Source organism: Phacochoerus africanus, chromosome 15, assembly GCF_016906955.1.
Source record: "Phacochoerus africanus isolate WHEZ1 chromosome 15, ROS_Pafr_v1, whole genome shotgun sequence".
Lineage (NCBI taxonomy): Eukaryota > Metazoa > Chordata > Mammalia > Artiodactyla > Suidae > Phacochoerus > Phacochoerus africanus.
Genome location: NC_062558.1, coordinates 131,877,259 through 131,904,891, shown reverse-complemented (window position 1 = coordinate 131,904,891; position 27,633 = coordinate 131,877,259). Strand labels below are relative to the sequence as shown.

The 27,633-nt window shown below is 41.1% G+C and overlaps 1 protein-coding gene across 7 annotated transcripts in view; it reads left to right on the top strand.

The window, feature by feature from the left end:
* The window catches only part of ATE1 (arginyltransferase 1), a 163,803-nt gene that overhangs the window by 15,927 nt on the left and 120,243 nt on the right, over nt 1-27,633 (top strand). For 4 of the 7 annotated variants that reach the window (XM_047762709.1, XM_047762708.1, XM_047762713.1 and 1 more), the window contains 2 exons: nt 3,608-3,837; nt 6,360-6,488. In XM_047762709.1, coding sequence (XP_047618665.1) covers nt 3,608-3,837; nt 6,360-6,488 — 359 coding nt within the window. Of the gene's footprint in view, nt 1-3,607; nt 3,838-6,359; nt 6,489-7,639; nt 7,769-27,633 lie in introns of all 7 variants that reach the window. The other 3 variants (XM_047762710.1, XM_047762706.1, XM_047762711.1) reach the window with 2 other exon arrangements.

The following is a 27,633-nucleotide window of genomic DNA, read 5'->3' as shown; positions in this document are numbered from 1 at the left end:
TGAGCCACAATGGGAAATCAGGTTGGTGTATTTTAAAAATCTCTTTAGGAGTTCCTGTTGCAGAGCGGCGGAAATGAATCCGACTAGGAACCATGAGTATATGGGTTCAATCCCTGGCCTCACTCACAGGGTTAAGGATCTGGCATTGGCCGTGAGCTGTGGTGTAGGTCACAGACACCGCTCGGATCTGGCGTTGCTGTAGCTATGACTGTGGCCAGCAGCTGTAGCTCGGATTGGACCCCTAGCCTGGGGATCTCCATGTGCCTTGAATGCGGCCCTAAAGAGAAAAAAAAAACAAACAAACACTTAGATTTGTAGGTTCCTATTCCATCACTCTCACTTCAAAAAAAAAAAAAAAAAAACCCGAAAACTTTACTCCCACTTTTTTATTTGCAGTTTATTTGTTGAAGACACTGGGTTGGTTGTTCTGGGTGTTGGTCCCACTCTCTGTATTTGACCCATTACATCTGCAGTGCACTTTAACATGCCTGCCTATAAATTGATCATTGATCTAGAACCTTTTTTTTTGTCTTTTGTCTTTTTTTGTTGTTGTTGTTGTTGCTATTTCTTGGGCTGCTCCCGCGGCATATGGAGGTTCCCAGGCTAGGGGTTGAATCAGAGCTGTAGCCACCGGCCTATGCCAGAGCCACAGCAACACCAGATCCGAGCCGCATCTGCAACCTACACCACAGCTCACGGCAATGCCGGATCGTTAACCCACTGAGCAAGGGCAGGGATTGAACCCGCAATCTCATGGTTCCTAGTCGGATTCGTTAACCACTGCGCCACGATGGGAACTCCTAGAACCTTTTTTTTTAAAAAAAATTTATTTATTTATTTATTTTGTATATTTTGTCTTTTTAGTGCCCATGGCATATGGAAGTTCTTGGGGTAGGGGTTGAATTAGCTCTGTAGGCTGTAGATGCTGGTCTGTGCCATAGCCACAGGCACACCAGATCTGAGCTGCATCTGTGACCTACAGCACAGCTCACGGCAACACTGGATCCTTAACTCACTGAGTGAGGCCAGGGATCGAACCTATGTCCTCATGGATACTAGTCAGATTCATTTCTGCTAAGCCATGATGAGAACTCCTAATCCAGAACCGTGATCAGATTCACGATTGAATTGATTTTTTTGTTTTTGGAGGGAGGTATGTCTTAATCAGATTCAAATTCAAATTATTGATTGGAGGCTTGGTAAGGATTTGAGGATTATTTCATGAGTGGTGGGCTGTTGTTTCAGGAGACGCATAATATCTGGGTGCCTCTCTTGTTAGTGCCAGTAGCCATGGATGGTCTATGTGTAAGTCCATTGGTCTGTTTGATATTCCAATTCTGTCATTTTTTTGTTTTATTGATTGGAGTACTTCTGTAAAGAATATTTTCCCTTCATCTCTTTGTTTCCCTTAAGGTAAGTTCTTAACTTTTACTTTTTTTATTTTTATTTTTATTTTTATTTTTTGGCTTTTCAGAGCCGTACCTGTGGCATATGGAAGTTCCCTGGCTAGGGGTTGAATTGGAGCTACAGCTGCTGGCCTACGCCCCAGCCACAGCAACCTGGGATCCGGGCAGCTCATGGCAGCACCAGATTCTTAACCCATTGAGCAAGGCCAGGGATCAAACCACTGTCCTCATGGATGCTAGTTGGATTTGATACCTCGGAGCCACAGTGAGAATCCCGTTAATTTTTACATTTTATCTTCTGTTCTTCAAGGTAACTTCCACCAGTGACCGGTTAATTTGTGTGTGTGTGTGGTATCATTGTGAACTTACATATCTAAACACATTTGCCCTGTTGCAATTCTTTACTCCTATGGGAGCGTCTCTAAATGGGCTTCTGAGTCTTGGATAGAGTTGTAGTGGGCATGACAGCTTCCTTGCTCTCTGATACGACATGATGCTCCCAGGTCAGCTTGTTCCTTTCAGTGGAAACGGTATTTGGAGATGACAGACTGGACACTGGCACTACTGGCTGGGTCATTGTTTTGTAGTTCTTTTCAGTGAATAGATTTAATGGTTCATGTGTTCATATTGACATTTTCAATTCAAATTCAGTACTATAGTGTTTTTATCTTGTTTGTTTTACATTTGTGTCTTGTGTCTTCTACACTGAGAAACCTAGTTCTCAAGGACATTGGGCATGGTGGTAGTAGACTGTCACAGGTACCCATTTTGCTTTATCCCACATTACACAGTAGTTTCAGAATTACAGTATGACAGCTACATGTAAAAGAATGAAATTAGGAGTTCCTGTCATGGCTCAGTGGAAACGAATCTAATATCCATGAAGACACGGATTTGATCCCTGGCCTTGCTTAGTGGGTTAAGGATCCAGTGTTGCCATGAGCTGTGGTGTAGGTAGCACACACAGCTTGGGTCATGTGTTGCTGTGGCTGTGGTGTAGGTCAGCAGCTATAGTTCCAATTCGACCCCTAGCCTGGGAACCTCCATATCCCACAGGTGTGGCCCTGAAAAAAAAAAAAATGAAATTAGAACATTCTCCAACACCGTACAAAATTAACTCAAATTGGACAAAAGACCTAAATGTAAAACCAGATCCTATAAGACTCCTGGAGGGAAACGTAGTCTGAACGCTCAGATGGAGAGAGACACAAATATGTTGAACTGAGCAGGGATAGTTTTTTCATTAAAAAACCTTCCAGACGGGAGTTCCCATTGTGACTCAGTGGGTTTGAGGACCTGATGTTGTCTTGTGAGGATGCAGGTTCCTTCCCTGCCTTGCTGTGTGGGTTAAGTAAGCAAGATGCAGCTCGGATCCAGTGTTGCTATGGCTGGGGTGTAGGCCTCAGCTGCAGCTCCAATTCACCCCCTAGCCTGGGAACGCAATTGCGACTGTAAAAAAACAACAACAACGCAAACCTGACAGGGTATGTTCTGGGACCAGTACTCATTGACACCTGCTTCCTAAACATTTCTGTCACTAGTGGTTTCTGAGAAATGTCCCTCAGAGATGAGCTGGAGACAGCAGTGTCCTGAAGCAGAAGGTATTTGGTTATGTTTTTCTTACAAAGGCAGAGAAGTGGATGAATGTTGAAAAAATTTTGCCAGCCATAAGAGCTGCCTGAGGAGTTTCTGTAACTACTTTCTCTGGCAATTCCTGCTTCAATGGTAGAATTTAAAGATCACCCTAAAACAAAAAAAGAAGGGAGTTCCCATCATAGCATAGCGGAAACGAATCCGACTAGGAACCATGAGGTTGCGGGTTCGATCCCTGGCCTCGCTCAGTGGGTTAAGGATCCAGTGTTGCCATGAGCTGTGGTTTAGGTCACAGACGCTACTTGGATCCCGAGTTGCTGTGGCTCTGGTGTAGGCTGGCAGCTACAGCTCCGATTAGACCCCTATCCTGGGAAGCTCCATATGCTGCAGGTGTGGCCCTAAAAAGACAAAAGACAAAAGGAAAAAAAATAAAAATAAAAAATAAGGATCACCTTAGAGCTTTGCACCGTGATCCTCTGAAATAGCTGCTGATGGCAAACCTCATAGTTAGGACTCTTTGGATTTATTTTGTAGAAACTTTTGAGGCTTTTAAAAAATATTTCTAGAGCCAAATGTGGTAGGTCTAATATTTTAAAATTCTTTTTTAGGCAAAGGGGCAGATTTGAGTAAGCCTCCATGTCGAAAAGCCAAAGAAATCCGGAAAGAAAGGAAAAGGTTAAAACTCATGCGGCAGAACCGAGCTGGTGAACTTGAGGGACTCCAGGCTCAGTGTGAACCACTGTCTTCATCCCCACCAAAGGCTAAATCCAACCAGCCCAAGTCACTTGAGGATTTAATTTTTGAATCTTTACCAGAGAATGCATCACACAAGTTAGAGGTAATTTGGAGGGTGTTTGTGGTTGATACTTTGTTTCCTTTCTCTTGAGATGATGCAGTTGATACTTTGCTATATCTATATATTATAATAGAGAATTAAATTTAATTCCCTTTGGAGTGAATTATGGATGGAGTGGCATTTATATTTTCTAAGTTAATTGCTACTTGAGAAAAACTTGATTTTTTTGAGAGTAAAAAAATAGGCAATTGGAGACTGAAGTTGTGAAAATTCCAGTTTTCGTGTGTTGTGTGAGGCATTCTGGCTTTTTGTATCCCTTGACTGAAATTTAGTAGCTAGAGTAGAACAGAAAAATACTATTTAAAATTGCTTTCTTTTTTTTTTTTTTTTGTCTTTTCTAGGGCCGCACCCGTGGCATATGGAGGTGCCCAGGGTCTAATTGGAGCTGTAGCCGCTGGCCTACACCACAGCTCACAGCAATGCTGGATCCTTAACACACTGAGTGAGGCCAGGGATCAAACCCAAAACCTCATGGTTCCTCATGGATTTGTTAACCGCTGAGCCATGATGGGAATTCCTAAAATTTCATTTTTGGCAGTGTTGATTTAGATAGTGAAAGAGAATAGATCACAGTAGACAAATCAGTGTTTCATCCATTCTAATATTCTGATCTTGATCAAGGCAGCAAATGGTATTACATAGGCAAGCCAGCAGTTAAGAATTAAACAATCCTAAATGTACTGCTATGATCTGCTCATTAATTCCCCCAAACCAATTTAGGCATAGCATGAATATTTTTTAGAGTATTCTTCCTATTTTTCCCAAATTAACTTATGTTCCAGGTTAAGTCCATATATATATATATATACACACACACATATATATACACACACATTTTTTTTTTTTTTTTTTAGGGCCACACCTGAGGCAAATGGAAGTTCCTGGGCTGGGGTCAGATTGGAGCTGTAGCTGCTGGCCTTTGCCACAGCCGCAGCAGTGCCAGATCCGAGCTGCACCACAGCTCATGGCAACACGGGATCCTTAACCCGATGAGTGAGGCCAGGGATTAAAATCGCATCCTCATGGATACTGATTCGTTTCCACTGAGCCATAATGGGAACCCCTAGATTTTTTAACTCTAGTTTGGTATTTATAATTTTTTTCCTTAAAACGTTAGCCACAATAATTTTATTATATTCTTGTACTTGATGAATAAACTGGTCAGCCTTTGAATCTATAGCTTAATATCATTTAAGGACATCGCCTCTCACTAAAGACCTGATATTAAAAATTTACTTTGGTGTACTTTAAACCTTAGGACAATATATATTATCAGATAGAAGTTTTAGTGATATTGAATGTTATAATTTCTTGGCTACTGATTTTGGTAATGACTTTCTCCTTCTCAAATTGTAAAGAGAAATGTACACACTACTTAAAATGTCTTATGAAGAGTCTTTTATCTTTTGATCAAGTAGTGATGTATTCAGGGTACCAGGCTGACCTAATACATCAGCTCTCCAGCAGGCAACTTAGGCTTTTTTAAGGGAATGATACCCAGGGTGCATAGATCTTTGTTGTCCACTGGGTGTCACCCTTTCTTTACAGGAGAACTTGTGGCACAGACGAGACGTTTCCAATTAAACCTGTTACACTGCATTTGATTTTCTATTTGACTACACTGTTTTGCTAACATTTTAACTGATGTGTGACTAATTAACATTAAAATGTTAGCCATTACTATGTTCAGTTATTCCTTTTAATGCATCCTCATTTTATATATGAGGAAATTAAGGCACAGGGAGGTTAATTTATTTGCTGGACTAAAATGGTGACATTAAGATTTGAGTAAAGGAAATCTGACTGTAGATCTTCCTTTTAAAGTATGCTGTGAAATAGAACTACTGTTTGAGGGTTGTCTTTTTCACTTATAAAAAAGAAAGTTGTAAATTTAAGGTTAATAATACATGAAAGAGTACTCCCAAAATATAACCACATTTTAAGTCTTTCGGATTGTTTTACTGAAGGTGGGTTACCTACAAATGATACTAAAGAGCATTTGTTTATGTCCGTGTCTTGAGTGCCACAGGTGTTCTGCCGCTTTACAGTAGGGGCAGTTGAATGTGATGCAGTCAGAGAGCTTAGTCTTTCGATTTAGCCAGGATCCTCTGTCTTCTTAATGTGTCTGCAATTTGGAGAAATAACTCCAAAATGTTCTTTATTTACTAACTGGTTGATTGTTTTTTTTTTAACACAATTTTAACCTTTAATTTTCTTTCATAGAAAAAAATTCCTTTTTTTCCCCCGTTAGCTACATTGTTAATAAAATACCTGATGTTAAGAAAATTAATTTTTTTTTCATTTTTTTAAAGTTTTATTGAAGTTCAGTTGATTTACAGTATTGTGGTAACTGGTTGATTTTTAATGTTAAAATATTATTGTCTGTTTATGCTTTTAATATCTGTGTTGGAACTTTTGGTTCTCTTGGGTGGGAGAAACTTAATCCATATTCCATGGAATAAATAAATAAATTAATGAACGTTGTTTTTTAACTCCTTCTGAAGGTGAGGGTGGTGAGATCATCTCCACAAAGTTCTCAGTTCAAAGCCACATTTCAGGAGTCTTACCAGGTCTATAAACGTTACCAGATGGTTATTCACAAGGATCCACCTGATAAGCCAACCGTGAGCCAGGTCAGCAGGCCAAGTGTAATTTTTCTGTGCAAACAGAACTTTCCCCTCTATTTGATATCATCATATAAGTTCTTGGTTTATTTTTGGTACATTTTATTTATATTCAGTTTGCAGTACATCTGCAAAGAGATAAGACTGGAATAATGGGCATTCTGAAAGTGCAAATTTTACCTAGTGTGGGTTAAGTGCCTTTAGTGTATAATTTTAAAGTGGGAAGTAACACATAAAATGAAATATCTCTATTTAAAGCCACTGTGTTAAGATGCATTTATTTAAAAAATTAGTAATTTACAGACCTCTAAGTTAAAATATTTCCAAGAAAAAATTTAACCCATTTTTATGGTAGGCTTTCTTTGTACAACACAGTTAATATGCTTTATCTCCATTTAAAAGTCATGTGTAGAAAGCATCTATAACAGCTAAATTACTCTTTATTGATATACCACCCACACAGAGTGTTTAATTGAAATCTCAGGGAGTACCCGTTGTGGCGCAGTGGAGATGGATCCGACTAGTATCCATGAGGATGCGGGTTCGATCCCTGGCCTCGCTCTGTGGGCTAAGAATCTGGTGTTGCCGCGGCCTGTGTTATACATCACGGATGTAGCTTGGCTGTGGTGTGGCTGTGACTGTGGCGCAGGCTGGCAGCTGCAGCTCTGATTCATCCCCTAGCCTGGGAACTTCCATGTGCCTTAGGTACAGCCCTAAAAAGCCAAAAAAAAAAAAAAAAGAAAGAAAGAAATCCCCATATGCTTATAATTTTACAAATTAAATTACCCGAGAAAATCTGGACAGGGAGGAATTTTAAAGCCCTAATGTAGGTAGAGGTGACACAGGTAGTAGCCATTATCATGAGCAGCAGTATTGACTGATGTATGCTGAGAACCACAATAGGTAGGTAGAAAACCAGAATAAAAGAAAAATTGTCCTGGCCCTTATGAGTTTCAATTTTTTGTAAGTATCTGTATAAAGTTCATGCTTCAGGCTCTGGGCCAGTCAGCCTGTTCCAGGGTTTGTTCATTTTATAAACAATTCCTGTGCTGAGCTTTGGAAGTGGATTTGCAGAGATGTACTCTGGCCTCACCTTCAGAAGCATGTCATCAGGTAGAGATGTTACAATAGCATTTGCTTGTATTTTCCTTGCTCTGAAGGTGAGGTTAGTACCTGTCTCCTTTGAGGACCCAGAGTTCAAGTCGTCCTTCAGCCAGTCTTTTTCTTTATATGTCAAGTATCAAATGGCCATACACCAGGATCCGCCTGATGAGTGTGGGAAGACTGAGGTACCTTTCATTAAACGTTTTTTCCTATGTTGATGAGGTTGTCTGTGAAAAAGCGTAATATATGATATCATGCCATCTTCTTCTCTGTTAGGCATACCTGATGATCCTTTCCGTGTGTATTATCTGCTTCTGTGAAAACCAGGCGCACACGTGACCATTTTAAGTCTCTCCAAAGGAAGGATGTGTGGGGAGTTTTTTTGTGCTTTTTTGAGGGTCGCACCTGCAGCATGTGGAGGTTCCCAGGCTTGGGGTCCAATCAGAGCTATAGCTGCTGGCCTACACCACAGCCACAGCCACACAGGATCCTTAACCCTCTGAGCAAGGCCAGGGATTGAACCTGTGTCCTCATGGATACTAGTCAGATTTGTTAACCACTGAGCCACGATGGGAACTCCAAGGATATGTTCTTACTCAGTGTTCTCACCAGGAACCCAAGTGTAGTGTGTTTCTGTCATGCATCAGGCTCAGTCAGCAGATGTTACAGAATGCTCCTTGTGTGCCAGACAGAACACACAACCACAGCACACAGGGAGATCTCTGCCTTCATGGAATTGATCAAATGCGAGAGACAGACCCAGTAAACATACATATCTTAACAAGAAGCAAGCAGGGAAGAAAATTAATATTTTGAGGTTATATTGAGCATCATGTAACAGGCATTTATTGAGGGCCTGTGTTTTCCAGCTGGAGATATGTAGATGAATAAGAGATTGCATACTTTTCACAGTGGGACAGTGATATGTTGGAAGAAAGAGGCCAGCAGCTTCAGGAGAGTTCAAGTTTTGATTTCTTGTTTGTTTTTTTTAATGATTCAGAATGTGTTAGCTTAAAGGAGATGGTTAATAAGGCCGGAGTTAATGCTGCATGTTCCCTGAGAGAGGGCTGATTTCTGGGTCTGCAAAAGCCTTATAGTGTAGTCTGCGGGCCAGTAGCATCAGTGCCACCTGGAATGCAGAATCTCAGGCCTCCCCTCAGACCTGCTGAATCAGAACCTACGTTTTGCACTAGGTCTCATGAAGCTGTGGGCGGTAGCATTTACAGAGAAGAGCGTTCGCCAGGTGCAAGAAGTTCCCTTGGGTAGTCTCAGAAGGTCTACTTCCTTTCTGGGCGGCACCCTTGTCTACTAGCCGCAGATCCTGGCTTTATGCCTGTCTGCTTACCAGTATGGATAGTTGGGCCAGAACACCTTTCCTGGGTAAAGACTGGATTTCCAGGAACTCTCCCCCACCCCAAGCCCCCTTTAGGCTCCAGGCCTCTATGCAGTCGATCCCTGCATACTTAGTCCCGTGCAGAGTTCATGGTCTTAACTGGGGAGACAGATGGGTAGACGATTCTAGTGCTATTGGAGTAGCTATTAGATTAGTAGGGAAAGCTGCCTTAGTGTGGGACTGGCGGTTAGGGAGGTTTTTCTGAATGAAGGGACATCTGAGCCAGGTCTGAAAAAGTGAGTGCTTATCAGGCCAAGGAGGGAGAAGCACCTCAGCAACAGGACTGTATATAGGACGTGTAAAGCACCGCCTGTGGAATAGTCTTGCTAAAGACATTGGACCTGAGTCTGCAAGCTTCTAGGTGTAGTAAGTAATCAACTCACCAAAAATATGTGGGGTAGAGAACATCTTAAAGTGAAACCTGGGCATTTCTGTAAAACAAAGGCTCTCATTTCTTTAAATATGTAATACATAAGCACTGTTTTTAAAGAGGGGGAAACCTGCTCTAATTAAAAGTTATAAATTCAAAAAATGTAGTTAATTACAGTACCACAGTCCCATCTAACAAAACTAGCAATAATTATGTAATCTTAGTGCCTGTATGTTTTTGGTTTTCTTTTGTTGTCTCAAAAATGTCTTTTTATAGTTGGTTTGTTTGAATCAGAATCCATCTTAGGTCTGTATATCACATTTGGCTAATAGTCTCTTAAACATCTTTTAATCTAGAACAAATTTTCCTCTTGCTTTTTGTAGCACTTTATAAAAAGAAACTGGGTAATATACCTAGGAATTAACTTCGCTTCCTTCTCTCGATTCTTTTTGAAGATGTAAGCAAACATAGAAGTGGTATCAGTGGGTGTGGTTGTGTGTGATCTTTCTGTACATAGTATATGTGTGTGTATATGTGTCTCTGTGCATATTTTTATTGTATACTATGCACTTACACGTATCCTTGCACACGCGCACACTCCCCACCCTTTCTTATACAGAGGTGTGGTGTGCCAGACTTGTTGATATCTTGGTAGTCACTTCATAACAATATATGGAGAGATCTTCGTTTTCTAGCTACACGGTACTCTTTTTACGGAAGCACTGTAAGTTTTTCAGGACTTCTCTTGTGGCTCAGCTGGCTAAGCATCTGGCATTGTCGCTGCAGCGGCTTGGGTGTGATCCCTGGCCCAGGAACTTCCACATGCTGTGGGCATGGCCAGGAAAAAAAAAAAGAAAAGCCATATTTTTTTCAGTCATATCTTTATTACTGGTCATTTGGCTATTTCTAGTTTTTTATTCTTTCATAAAGTTGCAGGGAGTACCATTGTGCATGGAATCTTTTGTATTTTTTGTTAGATTTTTTTTGGTTATAGGTTTCCTGATTACTAGGTCAAAGGTGAATTCCAGAGTGGTTGCTGTCCATAGAGGTTGTACCCTTTTGTAGCCAGCCTGGTCTTCCATGGCCTTGGTCGTGGAATATTTTGTAGGAATTTTGGGTTTTGGCCGTATATATGGGAATGAAATTTCTGTGTGGTTTTAATTTTCACTCATTCTGTTATGTAAATAAAGTAGACTTTTTTTATGTTTAAAAGCATTTCAGTTTTGCATTTGAAATTTGAAATAGGACATACTTTTGCTTGTTTTTCTAGGAGTCTTGGTTATTTCTTTTCACTGCTTTGATAAATTGTTTTACTTCATTCATAATATTTTATTTACCTGAAATCTAACTAAATTCATATGGAGTCTTCAGAGACATTTGAAATGATTTGTTTTTCACGTGGACCAGTCTGTCATCTCTGTGAACGTAGTTTTTAAGAAATAACATGAGATGTAACATTTTGAAAGTTAAGATTCTGTGCTGTTTTTTTCTCTTTTTTTGTCTTTTTGCCTTTTCCTGAGCCGCTCCCACGGCATATGGAGGTTCCCAGGCTAGGGGTCCAATCGGAGCTGTAGCTACCGGCCTACACCAGAGCCACAGCAACGCGGGATCCGAGCCACGTCTGCAACCTACACCACAGCTCATGGCAATGCCAGATTCTTAACCCATTGAGCAAGGCCAGGGATCGAACCTGCAACCTCATGGTTCCTAGTCGGATTCGTTAACCACTGCGCCACGACGGGAACTCCATGTTGTTTACCTTTTGAGGAACTTCCAGAGTGTTTTTCAGAGTGCTACTATATCTATTAAAACTTCCACCATAAGTATACAAGGGTTCCACTTTCTCTACATGCTCACCAATACTTGTTTCTTTCCTTTAAAAAAACATTTTTAAAATTGGGTTCTTTGCCTTTTTATTATTGAATTGTAATAGTTCTTTATATATAGTCTAGATACAAGTCCCTTATCACAGGAGTTCCCATTGTGGCTCAGCAGTAACGAACCCGACCAGTATCCATGAAGATGTAGGTTCGATCCCTGGCCTTGCTCAGTGGGTTAAGGATCCACTGTTGCCGGTGGAGGTGTAGGTCACAGGTGCTGCTCAGATTTGGCGTTGCTGTGGCTGTGGTGTAGGCTGACAGCTGTAGCTCCAGTTTGGCCCCTAGCCTGAGAACTTCCATATGCCGTGGGTACAGCCTTAAAAGGACAACAGCAACAAAAGTCTGCTATCACATATATGATTAAAAATATTTTCTGTCATTCTGTGGGTTATCTTTATCTGCACTAGGATTTTTAATTTTAAAATCCATTCGTCTGATGCATCGCCAGTCTATCTTCTTTCCTCTTTTGTGGTATCTCTATACCCGTCTTTTATCTTCAGTCCGTTTGTCTTTGAGTTGCAAGTGTGTCTTTTTTAGACACTGTATATTTGGGTCTTGTTTTTTATTTTTTATTTTTTTTATCTTTATTTTGGCTTTTTGCTATTTCTCTGGGCCGCTCCCACAGCACATGGAGGTTCCCAGGCTAGGGGTCGAATCGGAGCTGTAGTCTCCGGCCTATGCCAGAGCCACAGCAACGCGGGATCCGAGCCGCGTCTGCAACCTACACCCCAGCTCACGGCAACGCCAGATCATTAACCCACTGAGCAAGGGCAGGGACCGAACCCGCAACCTCATGGTTCCTAGTCGGATTCGTTAACCACTGCGCCACAACGGGAACTCCTGTTTTGTTTTTAAGTTCAGTGGGAGAACAGTCTCTTCCTCTTAGTTGAAATGTTTATTCCATCCATATGTGATGTTGTTATTGATAGAGTTGGATTTATGTCTTCATTTCACTATTTTTATGTCTCATGTCTTTATTCTTTTATTTCTTTACTGCTTTTTTTTTGCATTAAGTGAATATTTTCTACTGTAACATTTTAATTCCTTCAATGATTTTTTTCACTGTATATTTTTGAGTTATTTTCTTAGTAGCTGCTCTAGAGTTTATCATATACATCTTGACTCGCAGGAGCAGCTTCGTATTTATACTAACTTGATTCCAGTGAGATAAACATTGTCTTATTGAGCTTTGGTCCCCCTTTCCCCTTTTTTGTGCCATTTATAACATACATATGTTATCAACTCAGTATATGTTGTTATAAATTTTTACCTTATATGATTTTGTCTTTTATAAATCTGAGAAGAGGAACACGTATTTAATTTGTTAACATTAAAACCTTATTTACAGTTTCTGGTTCTCTTCACTTGTTCCCATGGATTTGAATTACCACCTAATGTAATTTGCCAGCCGTAGTTCAGCTTTGTTCCTGTCCGCCTTCTTTATGATGTTATTTATGATGTTATTGTCAAGTGTTCTTTTTCTGTAGTCCCAACGATACAATTATGTACATACTGTTTTATACAGTTGCTTTTAAAGTCAGTTAAGAAAGGAGAATACGTATTTCTATTTGAGAAGCTTCTGATGTCAGTCCCTGGGGCCTTGGACTTGGCCGTTGCCGGCCTTGGGCGTTGCCTGGGCTGACAGGGTCTTGGTAGTGTTCTCTGTTTCTTCCTCTGATCTCTCTATTAAGACATTTGTTGGTTTCATATCTGTCTCTCAGCCTCCACTAATTGGTGACTGGTTACTGTATTGTTTTCGCAGTGCCCCCGGGCATACATTGCCCCATAGTCTGACTTATTAAATGTAGATCCCTCTGTAGCGGCAGTTTTTGAGGCTAGACTTGGAGGTTTGTTCTGACCCCAAGAGGGCTCTTCTTCACTGTTTCTTTTCCTGTTTCTTTCTGGTAAACCAGCTGGCCTGCAGCGTAGCTTATTTGCCCTCTTGGAACTACTAGCCTCCTCTTCATTGCTTCCACCAAAACCTCCACTGTTTTCAAGAGCTCCCTTAGGCTAGAGCTCCCCCAGGTTCTGTTCAAGATGTAGTCGTTTCCCTCAGGGATTGCTCCCAAATCCATCTCACTCCTTCCCTCTCTCCCCGGGCAACCACAAGTCTGTTCTCCAAGTCCATGATTTTCTTTTCCGTGGAAAGCTTAATTTGTGCTGTGTCTTAGATTCCAGGTGTAAGTGATGTCGTATGCTGTTTGTCTTTCTGACTTACTTCACTCAATATGAGAGTCTCTAGTTCCATCCATGTTGTTGCAAATGGCAGTATTTTGTTCTTTTTTATGGCTGAGTAGTATTCCATTGTGTATATATACCACATCTTCATTCATCTGTCAGTGGCCGTTTAGGTTGTTTCCATGTCTTGGCTGTTGTGAATAGTGCTGCAATGAACATACGGGTGCATGTGCTTTTTCAAGGAAAGTTTTGTCCGGATAGATTCCCAAGAGTGGGATTGCTGGGTCATATGGCAGTTCTGTGTTTAGTTTCCTTAGGTACCTCCATACTGTTTTCCATAGTGGTTGTACCAGTTTACAATCCCACCAACAGTGCAGGAGGGTTCCCTTTTCTCCACACCCTCTCCAGGATTTGTTATTTGTGGACTTATTAATGATGGCCATTCTGACTGGTGTGAGGTGGTATCTCGTGGTAGTTTTGATTTGCATTTCTCTAATAATTAGTGATGTTGAGCATTTTTTCATGTGCTTGTTGGCCATCTGTATATCTTCTTTGGAGAAATGTCTGTTCAGGTCTTTTGCCCATTTTTCCATTTGGTTGTTCCCTTTTTTGCTCTTGGGTTGTATAAGTTGTTTCTATATTTTAGATATTAAACCCTTGTCATTTGCATCATTGGAAATTATTATCTCCCATTCTTTAAGTTGTCTTTTTGGTTTTTTTAAGGTTTCCTTTGCTTTCATCCTAGAAATTCTTTTCTTGTTTGTTTACTTTAGGGCTTCCCCCCCGGCATATGGAGGTTCCCAGGCTAGAGGTCGAATCAGAGCCACAGCATCGTGGGATCCAAGCTGCATCTGCGACCTGCACCACAGCTCACGGCACTGCCAGATCCTTAACCTACTGAGTGAGGCCAGGGATCGAACCCATGGATACTAGTCAGATTCGTTTCCGCTGAGCCACAACGGGAACTCCCATCCTAGAAATTCTTATTTCACTTGGGAGACCCTTGCTGGCAGGTAGGGCGTCAGGACTGTCTGTGGGGCTGGACATGCTCTTTTGCTCCTCAGTCTCAGAGTGCAGCCTTTTACACCAAAGCAATCCCGTTCTTGTTAGAGAATATGCAAAGTCATTTTGCCTCGAACCTGGCTAGTTTTCTACCTGAGTAACTGGCCTGCTGTCTTCCCGGGTTCAGCGGCAGAGAGAGAAATCAGAAAAGTTCTCCTTTGAAAAGTTTAGGTTGTCTCCTGACCCCCTTTACAGGCTTCATGCAGCAGCTCGCTGTGCTGTGGGTTTTTTCAGTTAAATGGGCCAAACGAATTTAATAATGTTTGAGAAAATGGGTTCTCTTGTCGTAAAACATTTGAAGTAAGTAACAGTCAGCATCCTAACTCGGGAACTTCAAGCAATCATATCGGTGCATAAATTTCATTTTTATTCTGTTGGTAACCGTAAAATAATCTTTTAAACACTCCCAAATGTAAGTTATTTTTTGAGAGATATGATGAGAAAGTAAATAAATATAGATTACTTTGATATCCAAAATAACTAGTTGGTTCTTTTTAGTAACATCTTCAGAAAAGAAGTACGTACTTTCAGATGGTGAGATTGTATAGGACTTCATAAATTATTCTGTGTATTTGTTTCCACTACTATTTTCAATCATTTAGGTAGATACCAGATTTTCAGAAAATAATACAGTCTAAATAAAATAAAGCAGAAGTAATTTGTGATGTGTGTCTTGTATAATGTAATATAAGGCCAGCAGTTAAGAATCTTTGTTTTTCAAAATAGCGGTCATTCCATATGATATAAACATGGGATTTTTCGCTGAATTTTTCTTGGGGTTATATTTTAGAAAATACCATTATGTGATAATGTTTATAAGTGCCAGTTGACCTCAACTCTTGTAAATTTTCTGAAGAACAGGCTATAGTCCGCTCCAGTGGTCTCTTCACACTTCTGAGGAACAGACTAAATTGTTTTCCAAATTTTATTATGGACTTTCATGCATAAAAGACACTTGAGAGACTCGCCTAGGGATCACTTACGCCCATTACTTGGGTTCAGCAGTAGTTAGTGTTCTGTGTTTGCTCTGTCTTTCGTTTGTGTTGAATCAGTTCAACTTAGATTATGCATTAGGACATTTTACTGCTAAATTCTCTGGCATTCATCTCTGAAAAATAAGATGTTTCTTCAAAACACAGTATCATTGTCACACTTAAGAAAATTAATGATTCATAATTATCATCTAATATCTAGTCCCATTTAAACAATTAGCATCCAGTCTAGGTTTGTAGACTCTATTTTGTTACGTTATATTAAAATTTTTTTATTAAAGTATAGTTGGTTTACAATGTTGTGTTAATTTCTGCTGTACAGCATAGTAGCCCAGTATACATGTGTTACATTCTCTTTCTCATGTTACCTCCCATCATGTTCTGTCCCAAGAGATTGGGTCTGGTTCCCTGTGCTGTACAGTAGGACCTCATTGCTTATCCAGTCTAAATGTAAGAGTTTGTGTCTACGAACCCCAGACTCCCAGTCCATTCCATTCTCTCCCCCTTATTTTATATTTTTAAAATTCTAGAACAGGTTCTATCTTTCAGAAATTTTTGTGATATTCTTTTTCTCAACTTTTTACTTTGAAACTGTTGAAATTTATGAATAGAAAAGTTAAAAGGACTTTTTTTTTGTCTTTTGTCTTTTTTGTTGTTGTTGTTGTTGCTATTTCTTGGGCCGCTCCCTCGGCATATGGAGGTTCCCAGGCTAGGGGTTGAATCGGAGCTGTAGCCACCGGCCTACGCCAGAGCCACAGCAACGCGGGATCCGAGCCTCGTCTGCAACCTACACCCCAGCTCACGGCAACGCTGGATCGTTAACCCACTGAGCAAGGGCAGGGACCGAACCCGCAACCTCATGGTTCCTAGTCGGATTCGTTAACCACTGCGCCACGACGGGAACTCCTAAAAGGACTTTTTAAAGTTTTAACACCCACATGCTTTTCACCAAGATTCACTGTTTCTTAAATATTGTGATAATTGCTTTATTTTAATTTAATTTAATTTAATTTAATTTAATTTTATTATTTTTTTTGTCTTTTTGCCTTTTCTAGGGCCACTCTCCCGTGGCATATGGAGGTTCCTAGGCTAGGGGGTCTAGTCGGAACTGTAGCTGCTGGCCTACACCAGAGCCACAGCAACTCGGGATCCAAGCCACATCTGCGACCTACACCACAGTTCACGACAACGCCAGATCCTTAACCCACTGAGCAAAGCCAGGGATTGAACCCGCAACCTCATGGTTCCTAGTCAGGTTCATTAATCACTGTGCCATGACAGGAACTCCTGCTTTATCTTTTTTTCTTTCCTTTTTACCTGAACCATTTGAAAGTAAGTTGTGGATATTGTTCACAATTCACCTGTAAATATTAAGCACACATCTCCTACAAACAAGTATATGTTGATACAGAAAAATATACCCTAAGTGTTCAGATAGATGAATTTTCATTGAACTCACTACGAACTGGCTCTCAAATCAAGAAATGGAGGACCACCAGCCCCGCTCATCCTTTCCAGTCATTAGCAGCACTGTCTTGACTTGTCAGACTGCAGATGAATTTTGCCTGTTTTGTACTTTATGTACTTTTTTTTTTTTTTTTGCTTTTTAGGGCTGCACCCTCGGCATATGGAGATTCCCAGGCTAGGGGATCAAATCAGAGCTGTAGCTGCCGGCCTATACCACGGCCACAGCATGCAGGATCCAAGGTGTGTCTGCCTCCTACACCACAGCTCACGGCAGTGCTGGATCCCCCATCCCACCAAGCGAGGCCAGGAACCGGACCTGCATCCTCGTGGATCCTAGTCGGGTTCATTAACCGCTGAGCCACGAAGGGAACTCCATCCTTTATGTAAATTGAATACTATATGTGCTTGTGTTTTCTTTTGCTCAACATTATAGTAAGTGCAATTCATCCTTATATTACTGTGTTTTATAGATTATTCAGTCTCACAGCTGTGGACTGTTGTACTTAGGAACATATCATAATTTATCCATTTCTGCTGTTAATGGGAAGGTGAGTGGTTCCTGGTTTGGGGTCACTGTGAATAGTGCTGCATATGTATATCCTTTTACCTGTCTTTAGGCAAACACGTGGGCACATTTCTGTTGGGTGTGTACACCTAGGATAGAATTTCTGTGTCCTTAGGTGTGCAGATGCTCAACTTTTAGGTATGCCAGGTTTCTCTAGGAGTTATGCTAGTTTTTGGGCCCTGCTTTACCATATCAGGCAGCACGTCATGTCAGATTGTCCCTTATTTGTGATGCTAGGGTCGTCTCACTTGGTTGGATGGCAGCCATTCAGGTCTTTTTATTGTTAGTGACATTTTCACCTTTGTAATTAGATCTTTCCATTGTAAAGGCATGTTATACCCTTACTGTTTAAAAAGTAAGCTTCGGGGTGATATTTTTGAGATTGTCCAGTCATTAAGGCATCCTTTGATGTTCTTTGCCTGAATCAGTTATGGGGAGGAAGGAGCTCTGCAAAATGGTAATTAATTAATTAATTATCTTTTTTGGTGATTTCTTGATCTGCTCCCGTGGCACATGGAGGTTCCCAGGCTAGGGGTCTATCAGAGCTGTAGCCACCTGCCTACGCCAGAGCCACAGCAATGCGGGATCTGAGCCGCGTCTGCGACCTATACCACAGCTCACAGCAACGCCGGATCCTTAACCCACTGAGCAGGCCAGGGATCAAACCCGCAACCTCATGGTTCCTAGTGGGATTCGTTAACCACTGAGCCACGACGGGAACTCCAAAAAATGGTAATTTATTTAATTGTATTTTTTTCTTCTACATTTTTTATCTGAACTTGCTTATCTTCTGTAAAAAAGCTTTAGCTTCATTTATCCCTCACCTACCCACCGTCTTTTTTCCTTTCAATATCACTGTGGGCTTATGGATTTAAAAAATTTTTGAAGCATTATAAACCATTGCCGTCTTTTGCTTTTTATGCCTAAATTGTCCCAAATTTCACAGTAGGATTCCCCTCAAGTGAGTCTTTAAGTATTTATTCCTTTTTTATCTGGTACAATAAGAGGAGGTTCCAGACTAAGGTGTTTTTCTTCTTCCAGATTTGGAATCAGTCTCTCCAATGAATCCTAGTTCCTTTTAGTGGAGAATGATGTTTCTCTGCCTAAATTAGGATGCTGGTTATGCTCTTACTACTGTGGCACGTGACTGGCTTTTGAAAATCTGGGCCACTTATCTTAGATGACGTCCTATATTCTCTCTTTGTCTGAATGTTTCCTCCTGGTCTAATTTAATTTACTCCTTGGTTGCCCACATTTCCTATAGACTGAAAACTAAGTCTAAACCTTGATTCAGGTTAAACTGTTCTGGGAAATATACTTCATAGGTGATTTTGAGCCTATCATACTATGTCAGCAGATGGATTGTCCCAGTACTGGTGCTGATTTTGAACACTGTGTTAAGGAGGTAACCTCTAGATCGCTTCAATATAAGGATAAGATTTCCCCTGTGATTAGCCAGTGACCTCTAGGAGAGAGATTTCCACATGGGTGAATGTCCTTTTCTTCAACAGCCTTTCGTCTTATTGTTTTAGTATCTGTTGGTGATCTTTGGATCAGATATTTCACAGCGGTTGTGGAACAATGATTTGTTTAGCTTTTCTTTTTCTTTTTTAAAATACATATATTAGTAGATGGTCTTTGTTAAAAAAGGCAGTGGGAGGTTTTCCTAATCACTGAGGATGAAATAAGAAGGCAAGGTAAATGCTGAATTCTTCTCCTTAATTACACATTTTAGAGTAAGGAGTTGGTGGCAAGTTAATATCCCTCTGTCTTTTTTTTCTTTTAAACATCACGGCGAAACTCCTGGATGTTTGTCTCTCTGTTAGCACGTTGTAATCACAGTCATTATTCTTTTTGATGCTCAAATTGTCCCAGATTTGGTCAGTGCAGAATCCTTCCAGATAGCCCCTCTATCCTTTTGATAGGCACCTTTTAGTCTCGGGAGTCTTGCTTTCTGGAAAGATAACCACAGTTTTATCATATTAATGTCCCAGCCCAATGTTGCCAACTGTTTTTCCAAGAAGCCTTGATAGCTTTTAATGGAGATTGAATTTAGAGACCAAGAAGGGTTGGGTAGTATGAGCTTATTAGGTTGCTGTTTCCCAATTCAGGGTTAACATTATTAGGTTTTCTTAACTTTTCTGATTTTATGTGTTTCTCTCTTTGTTTCTTGATCACATTAGCCTATATATATATATATATATATATATATACATAAAAGAGAGCCAACATTACAAAATCAATAACAGTACTTATAGCAACCGATGAGTGAAGTTTATGACCCTTTTGTGATTCTTTTTTGTCCCTAAAACATATCCTACTCAGACATTTCATCAGAATGCTGTGTTCATGGGATTCTCTTGTGGCACAGCGGGTTAAGGATCTGGTGTTGTCACTGCAGTGGTTTGGGTTCAATCCTTGGCTACAGATGTGGGCAAACTAGAAAAAAAAAAAAGAATACTGTGTTTAGAAGTTACATGGAATAATTCTTTTTCTCTTATGTGACTTAAGTTCATTTACTTCAGTTTGTTTTCCATTTTGGAGTTTGCTTCTTAGTTAATTTTAGTTTTTAATGGGTAGTGATTTACATGGTTCCCGAGTCAAAACTGCATAAAAAGAGATAGACTCAGAGAAGTCCCCTTTCTGTAGCTTCTCACCCTGTCCTCTGCCCTCTGGTGATAACCATTTTGATTAGTGTCTGGTTTATCCTTCTAGGGTTTTGTTTGTTTTTGCAAAAATAAACAAATACATATAAATAAGCTTATTTTCCCTCCTTTCTTTCTCCAAGAAAAGCATGCTGTGTACCCTCCTTGGCACCTTTCTATTTTCTCTAAAAACATCCTCAGGGATTACTCTCACATCAAAGAGATCCCCTCATTCTTTTTTTTTTTTTTTAACCATATGTTTTTTCTTGAGCGGACATGCTGCCGTTTATTCAAGCAAAACCTCCTGTTAATGGACATTTGGCTTGTTTCTAATCTTTTGCTGTTATAGGTAGTATAATTCTGTCATTTTGCATTTTGCTTTTATGCCTGATTTCAGATAGTCCATCAGTGGACAAAGCTCATGTAATTTTGCTCATTCTTGCCAAATTTCCCCCGTAGCTGTATCCTCTTGTCTTCCAACCTGAGAGTGCCTTTCTCCACAGCATTCCCAAAGAGTGTGGTATTAAGCTTTTATTGTTTTGACAATGGAGGAGAAACCGTATCTTTGATGAATTTCTAATGTATTGAAGAGGTGTTAGAAAGAAATATTTTAGATAACTTCTATGATCGTAGGCTGAAATATGTATGGAGAATTTTGTTTTCTGTTTCTACTTTATACAGTTTATGAAACAGAGAAGAGACTGATGCTGATGATAACAGAAAAAGAGGCGTGAGTAAGCAAAGGCGCTCCAAGGGCTGATGACGGTTACAGCACTGTGTCATTATCCGTAATAACTAGGAGTATTGTTAACGGTAAACTCTGAGGTCTAAAAATGATCTTTCCAACAAAGTCTTTAGTAAGTCATAACCTTTTTCTCAGAATGCGAATCTGCCTTGTTAAACTTAGTCACTGAATCTAGGTTATTGCCTTAATAAAATAGTTCAGCAGCAGGATGGAGTCGTGGCTCAGTGGTTAACGAATCCGACTAGGAACCATGAGGTTGCGGGTTGGATCCCTGTCCTTGCTCAGTAGGTTAAGGATCCGGTGTTGCCGTGAGCTATGGCATAGGTTGCAGACGCGGCTCAGATCTGGCGTTGCTGTGGCTCTGGAGTAGGCCGGTGGCTACAGCTCCGATTAGACCCCTAGCCTGGGAACCTCCATATGCTGCGGGAGCGGCTCAAGAAAAGGCAAAAAGACAAAAAAAAAAATTTAAGCAGCAGGAAATTAGACTTCATCTGACTGATTATGAGAAGTTTTTTTGCACTAGAGAGGTAGCTCACACCATGCTCTTTTCCTCCTCGTTGTAGCATAAATGTGTGATGTGATTTGGTGTGTATATGTGTGTATGTATCATATCATAGTTGCATTAGTAGAGAATTAAGGGAAATTTGATTTAAATTTTAAGAGGAATATATATTCTAATCTCTCCTTTTATTGTAAGGTCGAAACTTTTACCTGAAATATCATTAGGGGGTAGAAAGTAAACCTGACTTGAATGATTTGCTTGTATGTCAGTATGTGGCAGTGTATTGGGACCTATCCAGGGTCACGCAGGGAGAACCCTGTGATAGCACCGTCGTTGTTTTTGTTTTGGCCGCATGTGTGGCAGATGGAAGTTCTTGGACCAGGGTTTGAACCTGCACCACAGCAGTGACCTGAGCCACAGCAGCAACGCCGCCAGGTCCTTAGCCCACTGAGCCACCAGGGAGCTCCAGCACCATTGTCATTTCCCCTTCTTCATTGCCTCCCACCCCTTGGGCTGAGGTGGGGGGCCGGGCTCTTGTTGCCCTTGGATTGTGACTCTTCTGACCTCATGCTTCTACTGTGTTGACAAGAACCCTTCTTGAACTGTTTCGTGGCTTTGTTATCTGCAGTGCGCACCTGCCTGCTTTTAATGAGTCCCTCTTAAAGTCTATACCACAAAGGATTTCCTCTTATGAGCATGCCGTTCTCTCTCTGATTAAACAGAGGAGGTGCTCCGGCTTCATGGTGCCCCTTCTGCTATGTCACACATTCACAAGTTAGTGACACAACAATGATGGGAGGTGAAAATAGTTTTATCACCTGCTCAATGTCTTTGTCAGCACTAGAGCCACTTTTCTGGCATAGATCACAGAGCCTGTCATCTTTCCTTCTGTGCAGATTGTTTAAAACACAGCACTGGCTGAATCCATGGGTGAAGGCAGTGAATGCTGTTCTAGGCCACAAATGTTCAATTGAATAACACCCGACAGTTGCTCTCTGTTTGTTTGTAGGTGATCATGACACTGATGATGCTACTTTCCATTTTTAAGAAGAAGTCTTTCAAAGGCTTTTTAAAAAGAAAAAGATAACTTCATTTTTCAAAGTAGTTTTAGGATAAAAGCCTTTTTTGGAAAGAAGTTCACATTATTTGAAAGATGTATCATTAGGATTAATAAATCTGAATTCTTTATTTTTACCTTAACTTTATAAACACTTTAAAATTGAAAACTTCATGCATTCATAGGGTAGAGATAGTGGCACAATGAACCCCATATGCCATTGCGCAGCTTCAGCACTGTCAGCCATTGGCCTTACTTCCCCTTTTGCCATTTTCATTTCTGATCCCTGAGAGTATGCTCTGTTACCTCTATGTCCTTTTTTTTTTTTCTGATTCCATCAGGTGATCATCAATTTAAAAATGGCAGCGATTGAGGTCATTTCAGGCTCCTGTGTGGGTGTTTTCTAAATTGGTTCAGAGAGCTTCCTCTGAGAGACTCAAATGTCAGGAGACTTCTGCTTCTGAGGGAATACTTATTTGGGGAAAGTTATCTCACATTCAGGCATAAGTGATTAGACTGTCAGTGTGGTAAAGAAAAGGTTGCCATAGCTTCCTTCTGACTGACCCCTTGGAGAAATGAGGCAGTGGGATACTGGGCTGTTGTCTCACTCCAGCCACCAGGTGGTGCTCGAGATCTGGAACAGGGTTGCTCTTTCATCCAGGCTCAGCCCTACCCAGTGTGGGACGTGAAAGCTGTGTGTTGACAGCCTATGAAGTGTGGATAATGCTTTTCTTCTGCTGTTTGTAAGAGTTCATTTGCATTGAGGCATTGACTATGATCAGTACCAGTGATTCTTTGCTTGTTAAAGATTTAAGTATTTTCTAGAACTTGACCTCAGGAAACTTTCAGCTTCATTTTTTCCTTCTTAATAGTTTCACTCTGGAGTTCCTGTTGTGGCTCAGTGGTTAACGAATCCGACTGGGAACCATGAGGTTGCGGGTTCAATCCCTGCCCTTGCTCAGTGGGTTAAGGATCCGACGTTGCCGTGAGCTGTGGTGTAGGTTGCAGACGCGGCTCGGATCCCGAGTTGCTGTGGCTCTGGCGTAGGCCGGTGGCTACAGCTCCGATTCGACCCCTAGCCTGGGAACCTCCATATGCCACGGGAGGGAGTGGCCCAAGAAATGGCAAAAAGACAAAACAAAACAAAACAAAAAAGTTTCACTCTATGTAGAAGTAAATAATAACAGCTTATATTTAGAAAATCGTTCACTGTATCATACTGATATTTTCCTTCAGTTTTGCTAAATGAAACCAGTCATGTCTAGGAGAGGCATGTACTGTTTTATAAATACTTAATTGTCATAATTAACAGAATTTGAATGATGGCAAGGTATGAGCATTTTGAAATATTTCTTATATGTTTTTAAGGCCAGGGCTAACTTTCTTGAGTAGAGTTCTTAGGCAGTATTTGTACAATTCAATCAAAAAAGCTACTTTTTATGAGCAGCCCCTAGGTCATGGTATTTTTTGTATTGTAGTCTGTCTTAAAGTCTGTTGCACAACATTTGTTACTGATAGTGGCTAAGTCACCAAAGGTTTAAAATCATTTACTTGAATAAATTAGTGCAGAGGCCATGATTTTCTCCCCATCATCATGTTTATTCTGAGGGAGATGTAAGGGGCGGAGTTAAACTAGCACTGGGAACATTTTTCCTTAAAGTTTTTTTGGTCCATAATTTCCAAAACTTGTTTCAGATCATAAAATCGTAGCATCATACAGCATTAGAGATGGAAGAACCTGAGTCATTGTATAGATTCACCTCTCTTAGTTAATTGTCCAGCATGGGTTAGTGGCGGAGCGATGTCTCCAAATTTAAGTGTTTTTTACACCCAGCTATGGTGTTGCTAAAAAGTGAAAGTGGGCCTAAATAATGAACGTAGGATAGCTGACATTAATTATTGAAATGTTCAGCATAGGCACATTTCCCAGATAATGGAAACATTTTCATTGCTGAGATTTTATGGACTCTTATCATTTAAAATGACAGTCTTTTCCAAGTGTGTCGTGTTCTCTGCCGTCTCACACAGAACACTCAGCAGGGCGTGTCTCAGTAACGGTTCTCATGTTCTCCCAGGAGTGTTTTGCTCTTTGCAGTATTTCTGTATGTCACTTGCCCTCGGACTACTGCTTTTTTCTCTAAAGTTACTTTCTTTTCATCTTTCTCCCCCTTCTCTTTTGCTATCAATTTCTGCTGTGTTTTGGCATTCTTGACCTTTCTAATTTGTGCTTTCTTAATGTGTTTGTTCAAATACGTTTTGATCACATAGTGTGTGTCCAGGAATGTCCAAGAGGCATTTGGTACAGTGAGCAGATGCGCAAGTAAGTCAGATGAAGACCCCTTGCTGTGGTGGGCTCGCATTCTGGGGTGGGAGGGAGTGGTCAGAGGTGGTCATTAAAAAGTAAGCATACTATCCAAGGAAGAGTAGAGCAGGTACAAGGGAAGAGAGGATGTATTGGTTACTGGCTTGGGAACTCCATCACCGAGTTGATTGTTGCTAAAGTCATGGTCAAGGGGAAAATGGGGAAGGGACCTGGAGGGATTCTTCTGCAGATGGGGACATAAGCATTGGGACATGCCTTTTTGATTCCTCATTTTCATCTTTATTGCTTTCTTCTGGGGTTTGAATGTCTGAAATTCTGAGGTAGTTTGATAATTGACCTCTAGTTAAGGTACGACTTAATATAACAACCATTGTAGTTAACTTGTACATATTTATACTGTCTTCTGGAAGCTGAAGGAGGAGACAGTGAAACAGGATGCTCAGTGTCAGGTGGAATATGTGGCACAAAGTGGACGTTGATTCTTGATTAACCACCTGTAGGAGGACAGATGCACCCCGCGATGTGGTCTGGGTTGAACGGTGTGAAGGTGACAGCAGAACCATCAGACAGCGCTTGTGTGTTTATAATTCCAGACATTTTGGATACGATTATTGACAACAGTGAGACCGAGTAGCATCACAGGTGACAGTGTGGACTCTGATCAGACCCTCTTGCCTTACGTCTCATCTTCCCTACTTATTACCCATGCTGCTTTGGGCGAGTTCCTGATTCCTCTGCTTTCTGCTCTTCAGCTTCCTCATTTGTAAACATGGGAGGAAGAGCAGGTGGGGTTTGTTGTGAGCCTTAAATCAAGGTAACGGTGCTTGGCTTCATAATCATTGATTGGACTTGAGTAGCTAGGATGCAGGTGATGATGAGCCATTAGAAAGCCAGGGACACTGAGGTCAAGGGCAGACAAGTGATACTTCTAGTCCAGCCAGCCGGCGTTTGCAAATTAAATTATGTTTTTCCATTTTAATTCTTACATTTGATTGAATTAAATGATCTCGGAGTTCTTGTTGTGGCTCAGCAGGTTAAGAACCTGACTAGCATCCATGAAGATGTGGGTTTGATCTCTAGCTTCATTTAGTAGGTTAAGAATCTGGTATCACCACAAGCTGCGGCCTAGGTCGGGGTTGCAGCTAGGATCTGCTGTGGCTGTGGCTGTGGCTGGCAGCTGCAGCTCCAGTTCAGCCCCCAGCTCCAGGAACTTCCATATGCTGTGCGTGCAGCCCTAAAAAGAAAAATAAAAACAAAACGAAACAAAAGTAAAAGATCTCATGTTTTAGGAGTTCCTGCTGTGGCACAATGGGATTGGTGGCATCTTGGGAGCACTGGGATGTGGGTTTGAATCCCGACCCAGCACAGTGGGTTAAGGATTTGCAGTGTAGGTTGCAACTGCGACTCAGATCTGATCCCTGGTCTGGGAACTCCATATGTTGAGAGGAGGCCAAAAAAAAAAAAAAAAAGATCTTGTTTTAAATTTTAATGTTAAATTAGAATTCGTTCTTTCAAAGGAAAAAAGTAATAATACTCAAAACCACTCAGTTTTGGAGTTCCTGTTGTGGTGCAGCATAAAGGAATCCTACTGGTACTCATGAGGATGCAGGTTTGATCCCTGGCCTTGCTCACTAGGTCTGGTATCTGGTGTTGCCATGAGCTGTGGTGTAGGTTGCAGACGCGGCTTGGATCCCGATTAGATCCCTAGCCTGGGAGCCTCCATGTGCTATGGATGTGGCCCTAAAAAGCAAAAACAAACATTCAGTTTGGTTCATCATCATGAATTTTAGTCTTTACAATCCTTTTATACCACATAAAACCTATAAAAGGTATCATTCGGTAAAGATTTTTATGTGTGTTTCCTAACTGCTTTATACGGAACTGGAAACTGAGGAACTGTGGGTACTACTCTGCCTTTACTCTGATGATGGAGTTTCTTGCATATTCTGCACGTAGATCTCCTTTTTCTGTGTGTGTTTTTTTTTTTTTTTTTCCGGGCCACACAGGGCATGTGGAGGTTCCCAGGCTAGTGGTCGAATCAGAGTTATAGCCACCAGCCTGCACCACAGCCCCAGCAATGCAGGATCTGAGCTGCATCTGCAACCTACACCACATGTCATGGCCATGCCGGATCCTTAACCCACTGAGCAAGGCCAGGGATTGAACGCCTGTCCTCATTGGTACTAGTCTGGTTTGTTTCCTCTGAGCCACCACGGACACTCCAGATCTGCCGCTGTAGTAAGTTATCTGCGTTATGTTGGACTCTGCCACAACCTGTGGTGTACTTTTGCCCACACACCCACTCACAGACATACTCTGGCAGACTCCGGAAGTGCAGTGCAGAGTGTCAGGCATGGAGGAGATGCTCAGTGAACGTCCATGGAATGAATGGGCGGCTCTGTTGACTGTTTCTAAGATTCAGCTGCACAGAAGACTCACTTTTGCCAAGTGGAAAATTGCAAGATAGAAAATAGTGTTCCTGAAACTTGTGACGTGAAACCAAAGGAAAGTTCAGATGACATCAGAGCTCTTGACGCTTGTCCTGCAGTGAAAGCAGAAGCTGAGAGAGCGCGTGGGGGAATGTACCTCTGAGTTAAGCACGTGTTAGAGAGGGCACAGCTCCTGTGGCAGGAACAGTCTTGTTGTGAGTACCGTTGCCAATTTGTCTTTAGGTTTTGTAGTTTAGGTCTGCTTTTTCCATTACATCTGAGGAGCCTCAAGTTTTATGACCTCCTGGTAATGACAAGTGAACAATGCTGCCTATTGAGGACTAGGCTAAACAAGGAAAGTTTGTGTTTTTTCTCTGGCAGTTCATCTGATATGCCACATAATTTTAGCAAACTGTTTGCATGATTAAAAAGCAGTTGATTT